General features: G+C 41.6%; 1 protein-coding gene and 1 long non-coding RNA gene across 3 annotated transcripts; one reads left to right on the top strand and one right to left on the bottom strand.

Annotated features, from left to right (window-relative positions):
- Nucleotides 1-255: 255 nt before the first annotated feature.
- On the bottom strand, nt 256-1667 carry LOC117245133. Its single transcript, XR_004499389.1, has 2 exons — nt 1581-1667; nt 256-726 (listed from the first exon to the last, which is right to left on the bottom strand). It is a non-coding gene; the product is annotated as an uncharacterized LOC117245133 (long non-coding RNA).
- Nucleotides 1390-20501, top strand: ZBTB11 (zinc finger and BTB domain containing 11). 2 transcript variants are annotated; one of them, XM_015621117.2, is made up of 11 exons: nt 1390-1869; nt 4816-5051; nt 5699-5930; nt 7079-7881; nt 9977-10156; nt 10653-10889; nt 11303-11447; nt 12542-12659; nt 15199-15357; nt 15783-15958; nt 17249-20501. In XM_015621117.2, the coding sequence occupies exons 1-11, from the start codon at nt 1560-1562 to the stop codon at nt 17779-17781; spliced, it is 3129 nt and encodes a 1042-aa protein (XP_015476603.1). In that variant the 5' UTR covers nt 1390-1559; the 3' UTR covers nt 17782-20501. The 2 variants fall into 2 exon arrangements, with proteins under 2 accessions (XP_015476603.1, XP_033373710.1); XM_033517819.1 differs by lacking the exon at nt 1390-1869 and adding an exon at nt 1894-2595.
- Nucleotides 20502-24441: the final 3940 nt, after the last annotated feature.

Below are 24441 nucleotides of genomic sequence, written 5' to 3'. Positions count from 1 at the left end.
TAGTGGTGATTATGAAAGTCACATCAGTGTCTTGTATGAGGCCCCTGGTACCCCACGTTTCTTGTGAATGTTTTCAGCTAAGCAGCTGAAAATCAATATGAGCTTCTACCATCTGCTTAAAATACCATTAATGATAAATCTAGAAACTGATTGGCAGACATGACTAATTAATAAGTTAGTATTTGTTAATGCTTTGAAGCTTGCAGGCTTTGGCTGCCTGGTGTCACTGCAGTGGTACACAGAAATGCTTCACAATTACTCTTCCTTGATGTTTATTCCTGAGTTCTGACTGATACAGTGAGAATTAAAGAATAACAGGCCATCAGGTTACTCCTCTCACAAGCTATGCCTCGAGTGAGGCAGGCTGTTCAAGAGCAGGGCCTTACCCTGGTGTAACAGCACGTTATTCAACTCAAACATAGATGTAATACAATGAATTATCATGGAAATTAATATAAGCCCTTGTGTTTACCTAATGCAACATAATTGATCCACTATCAAGTATTTGTCAGAAAAAATTGAGCGCCTGAGTTTGTCACAGACCCACAAAATAATTGGGGTTTAAAAGGACCGCCAGAGGACATCCACTCCAACTCCCTGTTCAAAGCGTGTCTGTTTAGATGAGATTTAGATGAGATTTAGATGAGATGCAGCCGAGTCTTGAATGCAGCTCCAAGGACAGAGATTCCACAACCGCCTAGGGCCACTTTTTCCAGTATTCGACCACTGCCATTGTTAAAATAAAATAAACCGAAAAACTAAATACAGAACCCTTTTTCTATATAAATAGCGCCTTTGGCCGGTCTCGCTCTGGTGGGTATTTGTGCTCCAGCTCCTGCAGGTACCGAGCGCAGGGGAAGGGATGCGCTTTCCTTGGGCGCCACATCCCGCGGCTCCTGCCTCGCATGGCTCTGCTGCGGGTGTAAAAAGCACCGCAGAGCTCGGACAAGTAAAACGCGCAGTTGACATCTAAAGGATTTTCTTCCTGGCCTCTTACAAATTAAACTTTACAAATAAAAGCGGGCACCAAGCGCCCCGAGGCACGGCTGCGGCTCCTGGTCGGCACGAACGACCCCGCTACTCTGCTCGCAGCTTTTACCCCTGAGGCACTTCTGGAGCAGCAGCCGCTCGTTTCGGAGCCGGGGGTGCACAAGGATTCCCCCGGGAGCGCCCCCAGCCCCGCAGCCGGCTCTGCCCGGCTCCTCCATGGCGGCCCCGGCCTTACGCCCGCGCTCGCCCCTGCCCGGCTCCAAGATGGCGGAGCCGCTCCCGCGCGTGCTTCCCCGCGCCCCCGCCCCTTCCCGGCGCCTCCTGCGCGCGCGCGGCCCCACCTCACTTCCGCTTGTGCAGCAGCCATTTTGTCTTTCCGCCGCCGCTGCTGCCCGAGCTTCTCCCTCCCTCCTGCCGCCGCGGGCCGCGACACTCCAGTTCCCCCCCGGGCGCGGCTCCCGCCGGGCCGGGGACGATCCCGATCCCCCTTCCCTTATCCCGGGAGGCTCCCCCGCAGCCTCGGCGCGGCTCTGAGGGCGCGGGGGCGGCTCCCGTGCCCCTGCCGCGCGATGTCCAGCGAGGAGAGTTACCTGGCCATCCTGCGGTACCTGACGAACGAGCGGGAGCCGTACGCGCCGGGCACGGAGGGCAACGCCAAGCGGAAGATCCGCAAGGCCGCCGCCTGCTACGTGGTGCGCGGCGGCACCCTGTACTACCAGCGGCGGCAGCGCGACCAGCAGCGCTTCGCCGAGCTGGAGGTGGTGCTGCAGGCCGAGCGCCGCGCCCGCCTCATCCGCGCCGCGCACCTGGCGCCCGACGGCGCGCACCGCACCCGCCTGCAGACCTGGCAGGGGCTCTCGCAGAAATACTGGTGGAGAGGTGAGCGCCAAGGGCGGGGGCCGGGGCACGGAGCCACAGGAGCGCGGTTGGAAGGGACCGCAGTGGGTCCCAGGGTCATCCCAGAGCGCATGGCACAGGACTGCGTCCAGACGGTTCTTGAACATCTCCGCTGATGGAGACTCCACGGGCTCTCGGGGCAGCCTGTACCTTGTGCAGTCACCTTTACCATCTTTCCTCGTGTTCACGTGGAACTTCCCCTGCATCGCTTTCTGCTCGTTGCCTCTGGTGTTATTGCTTGACACCACCGGCACCTTGCTCCATGCTCGCGGCACCCTCTGTTTAGATACTTATACCCGTTAACGGGTCCCCCTCTCAGTCGGCTCGTCTCAAGGCTGACCGAGCCCAGTTCTCTCAGCCTTTCCTTGTAAAAGAGACGATTCAGCCCTTTAATTATCTTTGTTGCCCTCCGCTGTACCCGCTCCAGGAGTTAGGCGTCTCCCTTGTACTGAAGGGATGTTGGTGTGCCCTCGCTGGCGGGAGCAGGAGGGGACTGTCACTTGCTGAGTGACCAGCGCCTGTAAACGCCACCTCGAAGCACGTGGTCTGTGGGCAGTGACATTGTGTCACAACCCGAGAGGCAGGGCTCACTCTGCACACTACATCTTGGTCAGCAATTTGTCCGGGGAATCTTATCTGGTGGTGGTACCTTGAATATATGGAAACACGGAGTGCAGCTGTCCCCTCCAGGTCTTGCACACAGCCCAGGTAAGACAGTGACATCTCAACTGTGCCCTTGGGATAGAGTGATAATCCATTCCAGGTGACCCAGGTTAGTTTTTGACCTCATTAATTCATGTGATGGTGTTCATGTTAAAGTACTACAGCTGCCAGTGGTGGTTGGCAGTCCTGACACTCATTGTTGTATTTGTCTCTTGCAATGAGAAGCTGAAAAGACCAGACTAATTGTCAGCTGGGTCCTGAGTGATATCACAGCTGTTAGAAATGGGGGTGCCTGAACAGCAGTAATTCCCAACTGTGACTTTCTTTTGGCTGAGGAAATGATTTGGTATCTTGTTCCCTTTGGATTTGGTGTTCTACTTTTAGCTCTAGATATCCATTAAACAAATTGCCTGCTTTTCTCTTGCCAAAGGCCCTGTGTGTGTCTGTATTGCTTCTCTTGTTCTGCTTTCTTCATCCATCAGCAAGTCTGTAATTTTTGCTTTAGTTTTCCCTATTTTCAGTTGGATGGACTTTGCTCTAGCTGCAGCTGATCCCTCCAGTCCAGATCTCATTGACTTGAAGATCTTTTCATGTGAAAAAGGATTTGGCATCTCAAAGCTGATATACCCATTCTAGATGGTGGTTTCCTTGCCATTATCTGCATTCTCATTGTCTGCCCAGCATGGTACTATTCTGGTATCTACTCTCATCCTGTGCTGGAAGCTTCCTCCACAGGCCTCAGTGTAGCTTCTGTTTGTCAGGAGAGGACATTCTGTATTCTTATAATCTTCTTGGTCACCTTTATTTGCACACCCTATGTCCTCTTACTTCTCTTGCACTGAGAATAATAAAATCCATTCTTTCAATTCAAATATTATGTTTCTTACATGTGTCTCCCTTAAAACTCTGCCATTGCAGTACTCTTTGGCTGGTAGTGGACAACAGCTTTGGCCCAGCTGTCATCCTGAGATGGACATCAACCTGTTGTGTATTTGTTCTGTAACTGCAAGGCAATGGACTGGAGAATGGCTCAGGGGCAAGGAAGAGTTTTAGAGGTGTGATTTGCAGGCCAGATACCTGTCTGATTTCAGATGAAATCAAGGAGGTGTACAAGTGTTGAAATGGGCATGAATGTCTTAGGTCGCCTTAAGTCTCTTTTCCTGATCCTTACAGAGATATGTATGTAATGATAGTGCAAGTCATACTCTGAGGTGATGTGAGCAAGCAAGTCTAAGTCTGTGTTAGCAAAGCTTTTGAGTTGTGCTGGGTTTTAAACCATAGAGGCCCAGCTGCAATATATGCTTTTTTATTGTCCTAGTGAAGAAAATTAATTTGGACTGAAAGCCATGCATGGAAAATGCCTTGGTGTCTAGAAGAGGCCTCTGGGCTTAGGACATATTGAGTATCTGAAATTATTTACAGGATCTCAAAATGTGCTGGGTTGGAAGGGACCCACAAGGGTCATTGAATACGGCTCCTGGCCCTTCACAGGACTATCCCCAAAAGTCACAAAGGTCATCCCTGAAAGCATTATCCAAACACTCCTTGAAATCTTTGAAGCTTGGTGCTATGACTGCTTCCCTGAGGAGCCCCTTCCAGTGCCCAGTCAACTTCTGGGGGAAGAACCTTTTCCTGATGTCCAGCCTTAATCTCCCCTGGCACAGCTTCAGGCTATGTTTGTGGATCCTGTCACTTATATTTGGTTCCACTGGTTACAGTCTTGGTGGGAAGTTGATTTATTTAAATTCCAAAATCATAGGCAATTGATTTAAATCAGTGTTTATAATACATATCAGTGTCATTGCATATAGCACAGTTGATGCAAATTTTGCAAAAGCTCCTAAGTGAGCCTTCCAATTCTTGTCCTCTTCAGGAGTCACAAGCAATTTGTGTGGGCTAAATGCAGAATTACATTACATCCATCATTACCTTGGGATTATGAGACTAAATCTCTAAATACCAATCTCTTTTTTTGCCTTAATAATCTTTCTGTGAGAGTTTGCTTGATGTAGTGACATTCTAAATGTTCTATCTCAAATTAGCATTGGTGACATGCAATAACACACAGTGGTGTGAGAGAATCAGAATTAGTAATAATGCATCAGAGAGGGAGAGTGTAGGTGACTGACTTTATTTTTCTTGGTTAGTATGTAATATTTTTGATTATTATCAATGTTTTGCTAATCATCTACATACTTAGTTATTTGTTCATATTAAACTGAATTAAGATTAGAAGCCTAATCAAGCTTCATTAATTTTTCTTAGGTATTCTTAAGCAGGTTAAAGATTACATTAAAGAATGCAGCAAGTGCCAGGAAAAGCTAGATCGCTCTAGATCTCTCTCAGATCCTTCTGAAATGCTGGAGGAGCTAGGACTGGATGCAAAATCTCATGAGGACAGTAATGAAACAGATGATGAATTGAGTAACACAGCATCAATCCCAGCTGCATCCCCAAAGCCAGTGAAGAAGAAGCCAATAGCAAAGCACGAGCTTGTGTTTGTAAGTATCATTGTTTACATCTGAATGGATTTGCATTTTCTGTTGCTGCATTCTTGGTCATGTACTTCTTTTCCCTTGTTGTGATAATCTTGTAACACTAAGACTATAAATTTTGCCAAAGATACTGACTATGTAGAAATGGCATACTGGTATATATGTCATGAAATTAATTATGGAACATCATTGCTGGGAAATAAAATCACCCTATATATTATGCATATAGAATCTAAGATAAAATGAATGGCAAAATTACCAGTAGTAAAACATCACATATAAGATTCTTATGGGCTCTATATATTTTCCTTAATAAATGATGCTATACAGATACATAAAATTCTTGTTTATAACTGCAGGCTCACATGCACATAAAGACATTTGAATTTGGAAACGTTTTCAGACTGTAGCATACAAAAATACAGTCAAAGAGCTGTTTGAATGTGTCTTCCCATTTTTCCAGTCTGTTTTAAATGTGTTTGGAGGGAGGGTGAAACTTAATGAAAGAAAACAATAGTAAAGTTAAGCTCTGTATTCTACAGGCTTGAACTGATTGTATGGTTGCAGAAAATAATCCTTTCTGTGTTTCAGTGTGAATGCTTACAAAGGCACAATCTAAATGTAATGAAGTTCTCAAATGTTGTTTATGACAGGTTGACAGTAAGGGCCTTGTGAAGCAGTCATCTTCCAAACATTGTCTGTCAGTCTTAAACCAACTGAATCAGCAGAGGCTTTCCAATCAGTTCTGTGATGTGACTTTGCTGATTGAAGGAGAGGAGTACAAAGCTCACAAATCTGTCTTGGCAGCCAACAGCGAGTACTTCCGAGAGCTCTTCATTGAAAAGGGAGCTGTCACTAGTCATGAAGCTGTAGTGGATCTGTCAGGTGAATTGCTGTGGGTTTCAAAGCTAGAAATCATATTCTATTCTAAGTAAGGTGTGCAGTATTTAATTCAATCTTTTTTGAGTGTTGAAGACAAGCAAATTTTAATCCTGCTTTTTTCTCTTTTAGTCTAAAAGTATTTTGTGTGGATCGTAATGCAAAAGTGATCACTCTGATTTTGCCTAATCTGATTTTCCATGGACTGTGGTATTTAATCTTAAAATTCTGAGAAGCTTTTGCTGGATTTTTTCCTTGCTTAGGCATGTTTCCTCCTTGGATTAGTTACGAAAGTTAAAAAGGAAGCAAAATCAAATACTTGAATACATCAAGCAGGGATGTTGACAAGCTGCTTGGAGAGTTGTTCAGCTTAACAAATGCTAAATTGCTTCTTAGTTCTGCTTCACAGAACTATACATGTCTGCTTATTTCTCAGACCTGGTACATGAAAGACAGGAGACAGTTCTAAAATAAATGTTCTAAAAATAGATTTGTAGTGATGAGGAATAGTGTACAGAATATATGCCTTCTGCACTGGTTTCTCATTTATTAACTGTTTCTGCATGAATAATAGGCATGTGTGAACAATAATTTTCTAATTGGATGGTCCAGAAGGTTTTCCACATTAAATATTTGATTTACTATTTATGCAACTGTGGAAAATTATACCAGACTTTTTTATTTAAGCATTTCTATCCATTTATCCATATCTTTATTGTTTTCAATAGCTACTCTCTTATTTTTCTACCACATCTTTCTACTTAAGACCTTCTGAAGTACTTCTGAGTACTTTGTGAATGTAGCAGATCCAGAAAGACTTTGGTTCAATTAATCTGCTCCATAAGTACTGTGGCTCTCCCAGCATCTTGAAGTATTCCTCAAAGAATTTTACTGTGAAACTACCTAAGTTCTACTTAGTCATTGGAAAAGCTGTCTGAGCTTACCTGCACATAGAAACTACATGAGGAGGAATCAATAGTGTAAATGACAATTAACTCTGTCCAAGTGATGGACTCGTTATTTCCAAGTGCGTTTTGCTCTAAATTTCAGACTTAACTGTATCAAAGGTGAACTGTTGTATTCATCATGGGGTATTTGGTGTAATTTCAGGTCATCATTATTTGCTCTAAAACATCTTGTTTTATTCCTGATAGGTTTCTGCAAGTCCAGTTTCCTGCCTTTATTGGAATTTGCTTATACTTCAGAATTAACCTTTGACTTCTGTAGTATGGCAGAAGTTGCCATGCTCGCCCGGCATCTCTTCATGTCAGAGGTCCTTGAAATCTGTGAGAATGTGCACAAACAGATGGAAGAGAAACAAATTACAGTGTACCAAAAGGGAGATATTCAAACAGTAGAGTCAACACAAAACTTAGCAGAGCAGGCTGAAGTGGAGGCGCAGCCCATGGATGGTGTTGAGCAGCCTAAACTCACAGCTGGTGAAGTGCCAATAGCTGTGAATGGAGCTCCTTCCTCTGCTGGGACAGAGGAGGCAGCAGCACCCCAGCCTGACCCCCTGCACCCAGAGCCTCTGGAGGCCACTGCAGGTGATCCTTCCAAACCTGTGGAACGGTGTGAAACAACTGAAAATTGTATCAAGATCCAGCTGGTGGAGAGCATTTCAAACAGCCTCTGGAGCACATTCACCTCTGACCCATCAGCTGTGGAAGCCATGGACACACAGAATCAAAGGGAAACTGAGACAGTTCAAAATCAAAGTGATAAAGCACATGTGGACTCTGTTTCTGAAGACTCCTCAGAGACACTCAAGCAAAAAAGTAATGAGCAGAACAGCTCGGTTTCCCAGCCGGAAAGCCTCGCTTCCAGTCAAGATGATACTTACAAAAGCAAGCTTCGCCAGCGTTCAGTCAGTGAGGGGGGATACATCAGGCTGCATAAAGGAATTGAAAAAAAACTGCAGAATAGAAAGACAAATCCTAAGTCTGCAGTGCAGCAGGTATTCTGTCTGTTATTAGGCCTGTAGTTGCCAGAGTAATTTCTAAGCTGTGAAAGCTGTGCAAACAAAATCCCAAAAGCATTGATTTGGCATCAAATATCAAAGTATTCCTTCCATGATGAAGGTCCTTAGAATGCTCAGTGGTCAGAGTCTATATTGAGTCTCTTCTCACAGCTTCTCATGGTTGGACAGAAGTTGTATCATCTCCCCAAAATTCTGAATCTGTGAATTTAATTCTGAGCCAGCTCATGTGTGAGACAGTCATAGATACATACATTTGTCTGTTAGAGAAGTGAGATCCTACATTTGTTCAGACTTGACTGCAGTATTGGGAATGAAAAATTTTACATCCCATCTTAAGATGTAGATCTTAAGATATAATCATGAGTCACAGTAATGCATTCCTGATACTTCCTGATGCGGGTCAGTTAAGAGAAAGAATCAAAGGGCACTGGTGTTAAAAACTAGCACCTGAACATACTAAATGTTTAGTAATTGAACTAGTTCCAGTTACTTACTATTTTTTATTTTTTTTTTTTTTATGAAAAAGTCTTACTACTCTTTCCCCTTTGAGAGCCTTTCCTCTTTCAGTCCCCACGGATAGTTGGCAATCATCTCATTGAACATTCCTGCATTTAGTTTGTGACAAAGTGCACTTCACTGCATATTGGCAAAGTCTTCTGAAGAACTGTTAATTTCCAGAGGAATCTTTAGAGTTTTGCATATTAGAGCCACCAGTCCCACACGGAGGACAATAGTTTGTTATCATTACAACTCCCTGGTAGATAGAAACTGTAGCATTAGTGTTTTTTTACAGATGGACAGATTAAAGCCCAGATGCTAAATCTAGCACAATCAAAATACTTGAGTAACCTATTTATACTGGTTGGAGACCACCAAAGTTTTGTTCTGTTTTAGAAAGGGGAATGCTTATTTTTGGGAATAGTTCCTGTTAAGGTATTTTGCAGTTTTTAAATCCAGCTCCTTAACAGATGAAGTCCACAGACCTATGGAAAAAAGAAACTGGTTTAGGTGATTGCTCAGGATTGGACTTGGGAATAGGTTTCTGCTTTTCTAACTTGTTTTGTAGTTTTTAGTGTTTTGTCTTGTGCATCCCTCAACTCCCCTATGGCATGGGATGTCATACAAGCTTTGGGAAGGAGAAGCTCTCCTGAGTTCCCAGTTTTGATGCTGGAAGAATAACAAGATTGCAGGAAATTGCTGTTGATTTAAATTACAGTACTTGAACCTGGCATGGAGATACTGGGGCTGAGGTGTGCTTTGTAGCAATTATCTTCCTAGCTCTTATTAATGGGGTACTGAACAAAATTATTTTTGTGGCTTTGCAATTTAGCCAAGTTTGTGTAAGTTTTCAGAGCATCAGGAAAATTAAAAAAAAATACGTTGAAAAGTTTTGTCTGTGTCAAGTTTCAGTTTGGTTTTCAGAGGCATGGAAGGGCTGGCATGTTTTAAAAAACTGCTAGATAACTCACTTGTTGGGAGAACTGGATGAAGAAATGGGTATCCTCGTACTTCCTTCCCTTGCCTTATTCTCAGGAACCCAAAGGGGACAGACCTAATACGGACATTTCAAGCTGATCACTTAGAATTTGGCTTTTAAAGAATTTGGCAGCAAGTTTCTACAAAGGAAGATGAGATTATCAGCTCCATGTAGTACTGCCAGTACCACCTAATAAAAACTCACCAGTGCCTTATTCCTAGATGAAAAATCTCTAGGAAAGCTGAAATGCTCTGAACTGTACTGGCAGTACTCTGTGATTTTTTTTTTTGATTCCATGGCTGTCATTTAGGCAGTTATTCAGAGCTGAAGAGTTACCCCTGAACTGGTAAATCACTCTGTGACTATCATCATAATAAGTTTATACTTTTGAAAAAATACAATTTTTTACTAACCTTGAGATCTGTAATTTTGAAGTGAACTGAAACAAGGTAACCTTTGAGCAACTAAGTCAGCTGAGCAAAATTAAGAGGTATTACAGTAACACAGAACATTGGCTTTTAATACAAACTTTCAGACAAGGCATGAAGTACAGTGCAGTAAAATTCATTCAGAAGTTCTGTTTTTCCAACTTAGGTTGCCATGAAGCTGGTACAAAGAGGGAAAAAAATGAAACAGCCCAAAAGAGAGACCACAGAAAATAACGAAGTGGAAGCTCAGCACAAATGCACTGACTGTGGAATGGTGTTCCATCGGCGCTATGCCCTTATAATGCACACACTGAAACATGAAAGATCTAAAGAATATAAATGCCCGGTAAGTTGAGGGGTTGGGATTTTATTTCTGTGTAAACCCTCCTCCTTACGAAAACTAAGTCAGTAATTATATTAGTAATTATTTTTCATTGTCTTTTTTGGTACATACATTTACTTTCCTTCCGGATTTCAGAGTTGGATACAGCCTAGGTCTGATGGGATGAGGTAGAATGGAGTGCAGCCACTTGGCCTGACAGTCGTGTGTGACTTGCTGCTCAAGACAGTGCTAGGATGGGATTTGCTTTTAACCCTACCAGTAAATTTGTGTTCATTTAGTCTGGAAGTTAGTCTCGCTGGGAAGTGATCAGTGGTTCTGTCAGTAGCCATAAAATAAAAATTTACAACTATTCATTAGCCTCAGACAACATGGCTGTTGGAGCTGGGTTATAGATTTAACTCACCATGTTACTGTACTTAAAACATTTGACTACTTTGGTTTTTTGTAAGTAATTCTGAGTGTTGCATGCAAAGTAAAGTTGTAATATTTTCTGTCCCAGTTGTGTAAGAAAGAATTCCAATACGGTGCCTCCCTGCGGGCCCATCTGGTGCGGCACACGCGGAAGACGGAAGGCAGCGCTGCAGCTCCGGGTGCTGAGGGGACAGGCGTGTCCTCGGTGAAAGGGAGAACCAAGCGGGAATTTGTGTGTGACATATGTGGGAGAACTCTGCCTAAGCTCTATTCTCTCAGAATACATATGCTTAAACATACAGGTGTCAAACCCCATGCATGCAAGGTAAAGTCCTTCTGCTCTCTAATCAGATTAGGAATGTTCTCTATTACCAATATTTTGTTATTGATGCTCTGCCCTAAAATTTATGTTAATCTCGGTCACTTCACAATAGGTAAAACTAGTGTAACATTCATGATGAAATTGCTTGCAGTCCAGAAGAGAGAAAACTAGAATTGAGTTGTGCAAGTTCATATTCATGTGTCTAGAAGAATGTCTTCCTTCTATAATTCCTTTTTTTTTAAAAGACCTGTTCTGTGACTGGTGCCATATCACAGGCTTGGCCATCCTAGTTTCCAAGAAATATAGGAGGTTTTGTTCTATTTGAAGTTAAACACCTATTACATAATAAGTTTTATTTGTAAAATATAAATTTGTAAAAAAATGTATCCTATTCCACCACATACGGATTTTTTTAGGTTTGTGGAAAGACCTTTACATATAAGCATGGATTAAAAATGCACTTAGCTCTCCATGAAGTACAGAAACAGTTCAAGTGTGACTTGTGTGAGAAGTCTTTTGTCACAAAAAGAAGTCTTCAGGAACACATGAGCATTCATACAGGTAAGTGATGAGAAAGGAAATCCTTTTCCTTTGCTTGGCTATTGTATGCTGCTGAACTTTAACGTTGTTCTTCAGTGTCAAAGGATAAAAAAATGTAGTTTCTTTTTTTTTCTTCTGGTCAGGCAGCTGATATAGAAGTGGGTAGTCATTTCAGTAGTCATCTGGAGCTGTTTTACCGTAGTTTAGTGTTATTATACAAATGTTCTATACAAGAACAGGGAATTATCTGTTCCTGTGGCCTTATGTACATGTTTAATGCCTGTATCATGTCAATTCAACATGAAATAGGCAACAGGCTGGAATGTTCCAGTGCACTTGATCTTCCAGCCTGTCCTTTTAGAGGAAAACAGGCTAAGTTAAATCTCTCAGAATCTCCATATAAGTTTTACAAGATTTTCTGTATTAATACTGACATTTTATAAAGCCTAGTGTCTGGGAAGATCTTAGCATGTGAAAGATGACTATATAATAATTTAATAGAAGCAGAGTTTTAAAATTGTAATTTGTAAAGGTTGTCTGTGTTTCTGTTTTTCTGGGCTGGGCAGAATCGAGAGAGATATTCAGTTAGGATAATCTTTTCCTGAAATTAAGGGATTTATATTAGTAGTCATCACTCCTATGTTGATAAAATGGAGCAGAAACTTTTATTTTAAGGTGTTTTTCCACAAATCCAAGATATAAGCAATAATCCATAAGCAATGCTGTGTTTCTGAAGAAGTTGCATAATGCATAAAAACACAGGCAGTTGTGTTTTTCGTCACAAGAGGGCAGTTTTTTAAGCTGCTCACTTTTCCTCACTAAATCATAGTTGCAGTGATGTACCTGTGTTTAAAAACATGAAATTAGAGTTGCTACTCCCCCCCGTTGTGTATTACTACATTAGCACATACGAAATACACTTAAAAATTCCATCAGTGTGTAATTAAATAAACTTCTCTTTGTAGTGCTGATTACTTAAGTTATGTATGAATTCGATTAAATTTATGTTATGAATATGAATTTAAAAAGATATATGAATTAAAACTCCATCTCATAAAGCAGTCCAAAGAAATGGAGGCCTATATTGGTAACATATTTTGTTTTGTTTTTGCTAGGAGAATCCAAATATCTTTGTTCCATCTGCGGAAAAGCTTTCCACAGGGCATCAGGACTCAGTAAACACATAAAGAAACATCAGCCAAAGCCTGAAGTTCGTGGATATCAGTGTACTCAGTAAGTCAGGTGATGGGTGATTTTGGTGGGCTTTTTTTCTTCACATTAATGATCCTAGTAATTTTCAAGACTAAAAGCAGCTCCTTGTTGCAGCCTAAAACTGTTCCACTGGCCTGGGATAAGACTTGCAAAGCATGAGAATAAAAAAATGCATTTTATTAAATGCCTGTGCTGGAGACAAAGGCTTGGTTTTAAGCTGTTACCTAGCTCTGGTTTCATGCAGCTGTTCTTTAATGACTTTGCACTGGAACTGGTGCTGTAGTCAATAGCTGTGTGGATACAGAGCTTTTTTGTAGGGCAGATAAGAGTGTGAGGTTGTAAGAGGCCCAGCCTTCAGCCTGATTTTGCCCTCTGGTAGTGTGATAACTGATTTCAGTTTGATTTGAAGCTGTCCTGTAGAGTCTGCAGTGTCCTGCACTTGAGTGCAGTGTTTGCCAAAACATGCTGTGTTTAGCAAACAGCCCTGCAGGAACATCACAAACTGAGACTCACTGACTGTTGCAGTTCTCTTGGTTATAAAATACAGATGACCACTCAAATATTGCAATAAATGGCATGTATTTTATTAATAATGACATTTATTATTATTATTTAAATGACAGCATTGTGGACTTGAGCAAAGCAGAAACTGTAACTGGAAAATGTGTTCTTAGTGCGTTAGCAAAACATGGATACTTTTTCCTTCCAAGTGCCCTGCAGAAGGACAAATAATGTTTAATTTTGGAACTCACAGTGAGGTCCCTTGTCAGATATTAAGAGGAGTGGTACAATTTATGATTGCCTGTATCAACTCAAGGTTTTAAAGAAAGCAGTAATCTAAAGAATTGTTAAAGTATCTCGGTGCTGCTGTATGATAGCAAAAATAACAGTTTCTAAATTATGAAAATTTAGTTCTGTCAGCAGTGTTTTTATTTCATGATTTTTAATGCTAAAAGCATTAATTCTAAAAATACAAAGAACAGAGCTAATAGGTTACACAGACACTGTTTCATGAAACATACTATGGAAAGCAATTTTAGTTTTGAAGGTGAAATATATTTATAAAGCAAAATTTTTTTTACTCAAAGCAGTAGGGCCATGGATGCAAGAGATCACCTTGACAGAAAAGATATTTTGTCTCCCCAGCTTCTTCAAAACAGCCACAGTCCTTGCTGCTTCTCCAGCGAAGGTCTCTACTAAGGATATAATTCATGTTGTCACCCGTGGTTTAGAGAGCTTCAGTAAGCAATAACCAGACTTCAGTTTTTTAGTTTGGTGACTTGGAATGGAAACCTCCCTGTCAGGCTTCAGTCTGAACTTCTGACCCAGTTAAGCAACGCTGACCACAAGTTATTTTAGGAAAATGTTCCTGGAAGTTTTGCAGTATGTGTTTGATTAAATTGCAGTAATGCGTGACAATGTTAGAGGGTGGTGGTTGCTTGAGGTTTTTACTTCTCTAATGGCTTTTCCAAATACGCAGTCCTTGAGGAGAGAGCACCAAGTGCCAACCCCACTTAAGCCCCTGAGGGGTCTTTCTGATACTTTTTTATGTGGATGTGCGAACTGAGGATCCCCAAGAACCCTATTTGTACTGGAGTAATCACATTTTCCAGCCTATGAGGAGGAGGGGGAGGTGGTTGTTTGGGTGGCTCGAGGACTGTTACCCGTTTGGTTTTTTTTCTCCTTCAAAAGCAGACTTTCTTTGTTTCCAGAATGCCCATTATTCAGGCAATGTAATATCAAATGCTTTGTTCCTGTATGGCAGCTTTTTTCATTTTCAGATTCCACTGGATACTGACTTCTGAGATTCCCTCACTCCAGTGGTTGATACTATAGAAGTTGAATCATCTGCCTTTGCTTGCTGGCATTGCTCTGTCATTTCTTGAGTCATGCAGCTGTATGTTGTCACATGAGGAAGAGAGGGAGATGAGCAGCAGAATTTCTTTCAAATGGAGAAACCATTTTTTTGATTAGACCAAACTCTGTAGTCTTCATACCAAGAGGAGCTGCTACAGCAAAGTATAAGTGAAGGAAAACCTTAAGTTAGCCTGGGTTAAGATGTGTACAAGCAGCAGCCTAAAGAATGGGTATCACTGCTTTCTTGAAGGATTATCAACTTGGTTTTTTAAATTTCTTAAAACTCCCTACATTTGAGCATTAAAACCAACAAATTCCAGTTGTCTGTGTGTCAGTCCTCTTGGTTAAGGGAAGAAGCAGCTGTTGCTGTCCTCATACATTCATATGGTATAATACAAATTTCTGATGTCTCCCAGTTGGTTTGCCTTAGATTAATCACTGTTAAAGCTGCAGAAGGAATATAGTTACTCATTAGCAGACAAAAGGGTTTCAGAGGCCCTCAAGTTTTATTCCAGGCTTTCAAATAAGGTGCTGTTCTTTTTCATTTTTCCTAGTTTAGAATGGGATTGTGCTTTAAATAAATACTGATGATGCAATAGGTGTTCTCAGTCTTCAGTTGCCATTAAAGAAGAGGGTCCCTGTGCCTTTGAAATCAGTCCTGAATCCCTTTTTGTAAGGGATGCTAAAACATTTGCTGTTACAGGTGTGACAAGAGTTTCTATGAAGCTCGGGATCTTCGGCAGCATATGAATAAACATTTAGGTGTGAAGCCATTTCAGTGTCAGTTCTGTGGAAAATGTTACAGCTGGAAGAAAGACTGGTATTCTCATGTAAAGTCTCATTCTGTCACAGACCCTTACAGGTAAGAGGAAATTAATTAATTTAACAACTGAAACGTAATAATCAAAGTGAGGTTATAGAGATCCACAGCCTGTCAGCAAGCCACTGCCTAGTCTGCATTTAAAGTACCAATGCATTGATGGTGACTGGGGTCTTGAGTCCTTGAGGATGGAGGGCTGACTTTAAATTGTGTGAGTTAGCTGCTAACCTGGGGCACAGTGCTTGAACTAAGATGGGAATTCATAAGAGGATAAATACAATCAGTGAAGTTAGAAACATGATCTCACTTCTCTAGAAGGATAAGTGGATACTTTGTGGCTGTGGATAAAAGGAAATGAGATGGTATTGTCATTAAACTTTGGCTACCATAATTAAAGTGGATTTTGGCTTAAAAAGCATAAGTGTACAATAATGGTTTTAATAGATTTCTCATTTAACACATTTTAGGTGTAACGTATGTGGAAAAGAATTTTATGAGAAAGCTTTGTACAGAAGACATGTAAAGAAAGCCACACATGGTAAAAAAGGAAGAGCAAAACAAAATCTGGAACGAGTTTGTGAGCACTGTGGAAGAAAATTCACACAGCTCCGGGAATATAGGAGACACATGAACAACCATGAAGGTATGTACAACACAAATAGTCATTACATCCCTCAATCCCTAAAAACACAATGCTCAAGGGATAATTGTTTCTTTGAGTCTGTGTGTGTCCTGTTTGGCAAGACATGGAGGGGTTTTTACAGATTCTCCATTCTGTGCAAATCCTGGTTTGGTAACTTGCTACCAGTGACTCCCAGAAGTTGTTGGAGTCTTCCTAAAACTCCAGTTACATACAGGGACTGTGCCAGTTTGTCCTCAGAACCTGAATAGCAGTGTTTTTTAAAGTGATTAAGAGGGGTAAATTTGACAAAGAATTGGATGCACTATTTCCTGTTTTCAGAGGTTCACACTGTTAACAAAGTACTTTTAAAATAGCAGAATGATTGAGCTAAATTTAAAATTAAAAAAAAAAAAATGAATGTTGGAAATTGATCAGCTTAATTTATGACAAGTGATAAACTATATGATGTTTGGGGAAAATATGAAAACGTTTTATATTTTTTGTTAAATAATTGTGTACACTTTCATGTTAGAAGTAAAGTAAGAAATTTATTTTTGAGTATTTGGTTCTTTCTGCTGTTTTGGGAGTCTATATATTTTCCTGTCCCAGGGAAAAACCCACCTTATTTTTTTTAAAGCATGTCTCCTTTTAAAGAGTTCCTAAGAGTAAATCTGACAGCTGTTGAAGTATTCAAATAGAGATTTTTTGTTTGTTTCTAAACAGAGAAAATGTCTTCTTGTAGTTACCTAGCCTAAATCTACAGTAACTGTCATAGAGGCAAAGCCAGTAGTGAGATGGTGTTTGTCACCACCCACACGCCCCATGCAATATTACAGACCACAGAACTCAGATATTATGAGGGAAAAAAAGATCATTCAAATGTCAGGTGCTGTATTTGAACATATGCAGTGTGGAAGAGAAGGGGTAAAGCTGTAGGTATTCAGAAGCATTTACAGAAGCAAGGGTGACTAGAAATGTGACAAATTCTGTGAAGTAAAGCATGACTTCAGAAAGGCATCAAAATTATCAGAATTCCATTAAGCATTATGCACTTTAAATAAGGAGGAAACTGCATTAAAAGGAATCTTGAAGTTTTTTTAAGTAAGGTGTTGGATTGGGGTGGGCACTTGTGGAAACTCTCACTGCTGAATGCATTATGCTTGCCTTGTATTGTTACACAGAAATGTAAACGGGATCTCTTTCTGTCATGGCAAACATGACAGTATTGCTCAGTTGTTCCACACTGCTGTTCTCTGTGTCACTGCTGCTCTCTGTGAGCTGTGTCACCTCTGCTGGCTTTGCCCCGTGCAGGTGTGAAGCCGTTTGAGTGCCTGACGTGTGGCGTGGCCTGGGCGGACGCGCGCTCGCTGAAGCGCCACGTGCGGACACACACGGGGGAGCGGCCCTACGTGTGCCCCGTGTGCAACGAGGCCTACATCGACGCGCGCACCCTGCGCAAGCACATGACCAAGTTCCACAGGGACTACATACCCTGCAAAATCATGCTGGAAAAAGACACTCTGCAGTTTCACAACCAGGGCACGCAGGTGGAACACGCCATCAGCATCTTAGCGTCAGACATGCAGGAACAAGAAACCGAGATCAGCTTCGGTGCCGCTGAGGGCGAGACTGTGGTAGTGACAGGAGAGACGCTCGAAGCCATCGAAGCAGTTGCAGCTTCTGAGGAATGCACATCAGTCTCTACCCTTTCTGACCAAAGCATCATGCAGGTGGTAAATTACGTGCTGGCACAACAGCAAGGACAGAAAATGGCTGAAGTGGCACAGGCCATTGAAACTGTAGAAGTAGAAGTGGCCCATGTAACAACGACAGAGTCAATTTAGTATATGAGAGAGCAAGGAGGGTACGGTTCTATAATCTGTAAGAGCCAAGTATTTAATGGGTTTTCTGAGGCTTTCAGTGATGCCTGTTTTCAAATGGTTAATCCTCAGTATTGAATGTTGTGATGACAGAATACTGCACCATGCATTAGAGGGAAAAAGTACAATACTCCAGTGTGGCCCAAGGCTTTGAAAGCTAAGATTTCTATACTGGCTATATCTTAAAAAAAAAAAAAATCAAACAAAAACAACAGGTTAGAATAATGTTTTTGTGTATGCAGTATCATACTGTAACTGAAAAATTAAAAAGAAAAAACATATAAAAAGGCTGGACTAAAAACTAGAAATGCACAGCTACTGGTAGCTTTTTTGTTTGTTTTGATGTGCATTTCATCAAGTTTGTGAGCAAATTACCTATATTGGATTCTGTCTGTTTACTCCCAAGGCAAGGGACGTGGTCCCTTGGAAATGCTTTGTGTAGGCTTGTGCTTCATGTGGCATACAGAAAAACTGAAGCTTTTTTCTCTGGGCAAATGCACCATTGGTAGTTAGTGAGTCCCAGTTCTGAAGAGCTTAATTTAATTCCAGGTGTGTGGGTGGCTGGTCCCAGGTTCAGCAAAATCCTGTAAAATGTTTTATAGATAATGGGCAGTGATCTGCTGAAGTCCAAGGAAGTGATTCTCCAAGATGGTTGTGAATTTAAGTTGACCAGAGGATGGCCCACCACAGGGAAACTAGTTAGAAAAGTAAATTCCTTTTATTTTGTAAGGGAGAAGTTGACACGGCAGCCTCTGCACACAGCCATGTTTAACTCCATGTTTGTTTGGAAGCTGTTGCCAGCACTGATGTGTGAACCCAAAGCAGGCAGCCTGATGATGGATGCTTCTAATTTTACTTTACATTTGGTGTAGAAACTGTCAAAGGAGAAAGATCTAATGGCATACTTCTTTTGGAACTGAGGAAGTCCAGCTAGTTACAGACCAATCTTGTATTGTACTGAAAGATGGAGCCCTGCTAATTCCCAAGCAGGACACATGACAGTATCAGGATAGAGAAATACAAAAATCTTAGGATGGGGTAAAAATTAAATTTGTCTCAAAATTACCAGAATCTCTAGAAGACCATATTACTGCTGCTTGAAAAAAATACTCCTAGGGCCAGTTGATACCTGGTGTTACACCACATTGTTGGAGAAATCCTTACTGGTGCTCCTGCAAGTAAGTGTGAATGACAGCTGTACCTGGCCCAGGTTTCCGTGTCCCTGGATTAATACCACAAACAGGGCATGTGCTTATCTGAACAAGGTATGGGTTCCTTTGCTGCTGTGTGGGTTTTTTTAAGCAAGCAGCATGCTTGTCAAGGAAACTGAAAGTGCTTTGCATATGAACAATCAGAGCTGTAGTCTTTAAGTTCTTCTTAGTCTATAGTGGTATCACGTTTCCTAACCTGGACAGTAGCAAGATACCCAAGCAGTGAGAAACTTGTAATATTGCAGGGTAAACTTCATAAGTAAAGTGACATGCATATAACTCTGCTACTTGTGAAACAGATCTGCTGAATGAAATTTCAGCAAACCCTGTGGCAAAATTACCACCTCATTTGAATTAGTATTTCTACTTTTCGTCTTATTTAACTATGTGGATATCTGTCTACTAAGCTACAGAATGGACTGTTCTTTTTATACTTTGCAATTCTGTAGATAAGCAGTTGTTGAAAATTTTTTATGTTTGAGTTCCTGTCTTGGATTCAAATTAATTTGTAGATGCCTATTTCAAAAGTCAGGGTCTTATTTCAGAGAAATAATGTAGTTATTTATATATCCTGCACCCCTTTACAATTGTATTATTTTCTAATTACCAAATGGAGTAAAACTAAAATGAATATTAAAAAAAAAATAATACTGCTTGCTATAACTTGAATTTTTGTATGGTAAAAGATCTGGAGATAGCCATCCTGCTTGAAATTAAAATACTGCCATTATGATGGAAAAAGATTTAAAAGAGCACTAGGTAAACTTGAAAACTTACTTTATTTGTATCCTAAAAATAATTATGTATTACTAAAGTGAAGAAGTGTTCAAGGAAAAATAGCTGTAAATAGTGCTAGAACATTATTTGTATATTTAGTGTGTTACCTTACAAAAAAGAATATTACCAGCACCTTAGTTTAATCTTTGGTGCAGTTATTTATTGGCCCAACCTATGGAAGAAGCAAAAGTGAATCTGAATTTCAGAGCCTTCTTATCCACTGTCAAAATGCTTGTACTGACTCAGTGATCTGCTGTTTAAAAACAACCACCAACCAAACTAATCACAAAAGGTTGTTTTCTAAACAAGATTCAGCAAGGAATGACAAAGCTGAATGTTGTGGCACCCCTTTCCTAACATGCTGTGCCTTACCTTTTCAGAACGGCATGATGTAAGCAGGGAGTGTCACTCTTGGCTTTGCTCTTCCCATCTGTGTGGAGTTGCCTTATGTTTTCTTTGGACTTCAGCACTTAAGACATTCACTACCCTTCTGCAAAAATCAGACTGCAACTATGCAGTTGGTATTTGATTTTTTTTTTAAAATAAAGATAATGAGAAGTGTCCGTTCATTAAGTATTCCTACTGAATTCCTGTACATAATGAATTTGATTTGTACATTCTGCTGTTTTTATTTAGTGTTACATGTATAAAGTTATGGTTATTTCTGTCATCAAATAAACTGAGCTATGCCATGAATTGCTCTTTCAAGAAACTTTCTTTTTTTCCAGGGAAAGAAGGTGTTGCAGGTTTCTCTTCAGTATTTCCCTTTCTGTATGCAGACAGATTCTGGCCTGGATAGTTCTAGCAACACCTGCTTTTTAATTTTTGCTTAAAGCTCAAAGACTTATGTTGTGTGAAGAAAGGAAACACACTGCCCTCCTGAATTGTGTCAGAACACGGCTGTACAAGAGCACAGTGCTAGTGAAAGACCGTGTATATTGATACTGAAATTGCTTTGGCTGCAAGTCCTCAGGGTGGGTGAGCTACTGCTTGGCACCCTGGTACCCCGCTGTAACCATCTTGGTTTGTTTCAGATGGTGTTTCTCTTGACTTGGGTGTCCACAACACTGCATCCCAAAGCAGGCACCAGCCAGCACTTCCATCTTGGCCTCTGCCCTGGGATGGATATTTGAGCAGGGCTTGTGGTGTGGAAGTTGCCCTCCAGTGTCACTCTCCTGACTGAAGGATGAGCTGTCCAGCTGCCTCCAGGTCTGGGAAGTGTCCCGTGCTTTTCCCTTTGCTGTTACAGCAACTTCAAGGCAGCACCAATGTTGCAGAAAGCCTGATTATCTTCTGAAGTTCATCCTATGGGAACAGTAGGAGCTTTTTAACTCCTCTGTGAGCCCCTGTAAGTAACCAAGCTAAGTCTGTAATTAAACAAAAGTGGGTGTTTCAAAAGGCTGAGTGCTTAAAGGACTAAGGGCAGCTCCTGTTGAACAATTCCACAGGGATGCAACTCTAGGTGCACAAAAGCCAAGTGATGTGTGGATAATTTTTGTGCCCAGCTTTGTTTCTACTGGAGTTACAATCACGCCATTCCTTGCTGTGAAAGGAAGCACCATGAGTTTCTGCAGCACCAGTGTATAATGATGACATTCAGGAGCCAGTCTTACAGCTGCAGCCAAAGGACATGGTGGGACCCCCCAGCAGCTCTGGAGCAGCTCTTGATCAAGGCCTGTTCTCCTGCAGAACAGTTCCAGCTGCTGCAGGCCAGAGGCCCTGGTCACTCTGTTGTCACCCTCAAGTGCAGGGCTGTTGGGGAGCATCCTTACAAGTCCTGTGTGACCTTTAAAGGATTTAGCAGAAAGGTGTTCCCCCAGGAAAAGCTTCATGCTGTAGGCTTTGTCTCTCCTCAGAGGTCAAACAGCCTGCCTTCCAGCATTGCTGACTTAAGTGGTGCTTTTAGATGTGGAGTAGTGCAAGCTCTTCTTGTCACAGCTTTACATTTTACATGTGAACAGGATTGTCACACAAGCACCTGAGTAACAGACCTGAAGCAGCCCTTTAGGCCCGTGTTTCAGTTACCTGTTCAGTGCCTGCTGCTGGAGAGATCACAGCTGCTGTGGGTGGGGAGGGCTCCCACAGCCACACTTCTGTCACTGAGCCAGTGCTGTAATTCTGTACTGACCTACTGAGCATCAGCCAACACCTTATATGCGACTACCATGTTCACAAATTAGGGGAAGCTGGGGGAGAAAAGGAGAGATAATTACATTTTTATTATAACTTTCATTAACTTTAGGTTAATAATTTGTACTGCCAGGAAAACAATACAGGCTCATGACTTCAAATTTTGGTGGAGCTCTTGCTACAGAACCACACTTTGCATATACACCTCATCAGGAAATCCAATCCCAAGAAGCAAATTTACAAACTGAGCCACACGTCAAGCAGAGGTTTTCCAGACCTCGTTCCATGCCACCATATCAGGAAGTCCATGCTCCAACTACCTGCTTCCTCACCCTCAGGGAGAGTGTCCAGACCTCAAAGAGCTGCAGAAGTTTGGGCAGTAAATATTGGGCTCCCACCACTACAGACTGCTAAATGCAAGTTTGCAAACACAAACTGAACATGCTGTGTCCAGAGTTACAGTGTAACATTTGATGTTCCGTGCTTTTAATTCCATGGATTGCACCTACCCCCAAGGCACTGGCTCTACATTATTAGACAGGAGCAGCTTTCCTAAGTAAGCACTATATAAGATGCCAATATTTCAAAATTAGACAACAGTAAATCTTTTTGTTAATGAAACTAGAAGAAATAAAGGATGTGTTAATAGGAAAAAGTAAAAAAGCAAATTGTTAATTATCCAATATTTATGGTGTTCTAATGAGTTGTGCCAGAGACACTAGACAACAAATTCTGGTGACTTTAGAACATAACCTTCCCGTTTGTAGCTTAAGGGCAGAACTACTCAGCATACCTCCACTTGTAGATATATATGGAATACCAAAAAAACCGAACCTCTTTGCAGAACACTGTTTAAGGCTACCAAATACACAGATAAAAAGCCTTCTTGAAACCCTGTAGCTTCTCCAAAAGGATTTATCTTATCTCACAGCAGCCTATAAAGAGTTCTAGTGAAACCAGTGAATTAAATAGTTTATATTTAATTTACAAAGTAAATCGTTTAAAACCCATTTGCCTCTTCAGGAAACAGAAGTTGCCATTTTCTCAAAAGCTGACTTGTCCTCCTCCAAGTCTTTGAAAAGCCAACTTTGGTAAGCCACTGGCAGCACATGGAACTCAGCAGAGTCCTGTGAGCTCTGACAAAGGGGTGCTCTGCAAACCTGGCAGCTGTGGAGATGAAGCTCACCAGACCTGATGGCAGCTGTGGCTGCTGCCTGGTGCTCCCAGGAGAACCACAGCTGGTTTTGCCAAAGTTCAATGAAAACCAGGATTGGGTCATCTGCAATATGGCACAAGCTGGGAACTGGCACCCCTCAGTTACCTTAGAGACAGGCTGGGGACTCCTTCCTGCTGATACAGACTTCTGAGTATCTGGACAACGCACCTGCCATGCTTTAAAGGAGTTAAATTACTAAGGGGCTAGGCCTGGCACTCCCTGAAACACGGCCACCAGCAGTTCACCGCGCTGTTTGGTGGGGCTGCTTTGTTTTGGATTTTTGGGCGAGGACTTTTCTTTTTTTGAGGGGGTGGGTTGTTGGGCTTTTTGGTTATTTTAATATAGTTAGGTAAGTTTGGCTCCATTTACAAGCCAGCAGGCTCAGAACAGGCCAGCTGCAGGGTAGCATAGAGAAGGTTACGGGGTAACTGCTCACATCTTTACCTTATGTCATCAATGCTCTGCAGGCTGCTCAGGTGTCAATTCCTGCTAAGCAAGTATGAGCCCCATGGGATAAAACCACACAAGCTGGCGTTTCAACCACTGACAGGCACACAGTGTGCTGTACTAAGCAGTTCAAGGTCTCAGCTCACCTCCAGGAAGCACTTCACCATAGCTACATCAGACCATTTATCATGAGTTTCAGGATTCTTGGACATCCTTAGATAAAAAAAAAAGCCAAACCAACCAACAAAAAAACCAAACAAAAAAATCACACCAAGAACAAAAACAAACTAGGGCTCTCTGCATGCAAAAAACATGACTACTCTAATAAGAGCCTACAGCTTCAAGTTAATCCCAGCTAACATTTGCCTTGATGATATTGTTCAGATCAGTTTGTCCTCACAAGCATCAGACATTAAACACCAGGAGAGACACCTGGGAGTGACAAAATCCAGCTTGTTTGGTCCCCAGTCCTGAGGAGACTGAGGCCATCCTGACGGATTTGCTCCCATGAAGCACAGAGAAGAGACTTGCAGTGGGTGAGGCAGGATCACGGCTCACCTTCAGCTGAGATCTACAAGTTTCTGCAGTCTCTCACAAGGTCTAGGATTATTTATTGACCGTAGAAGTAAGAAGATAATATAACTTTTGCTCTCTCAGTTGCATGGAAGGTATTTCATAACATGTCTGCTCTTCTGCCTAGCTCTTTCCTAAATGAAATTCTGGGTATGAACATCTACTTGAGACAAAGATGTGGAAAAAAGTGGTGGTAAGTTAATTAAAACAAGGAACAGATGCCTGAGTCGTTCTCTTATTTGGAGTTCTGTTTTGCTTTGTTCCTATACA

The sequence above is a fragment of the Parus major genome, chromosome 1 (genome assembly GCF_001522545.3).
Source record: "Parus major isolate Abel chromosome 1, Parus_major1.1, whole genome shotgun sequence".
NCBI lineage: Eukaryota > Metazoa > Chordata > Aves > Passeriformes > Paridae > Parus > Parus major.
Note: the sequence above shows the minus strand (reverse complement) of the source record. Positions and strands in the feature narration are given on the sequence as shown.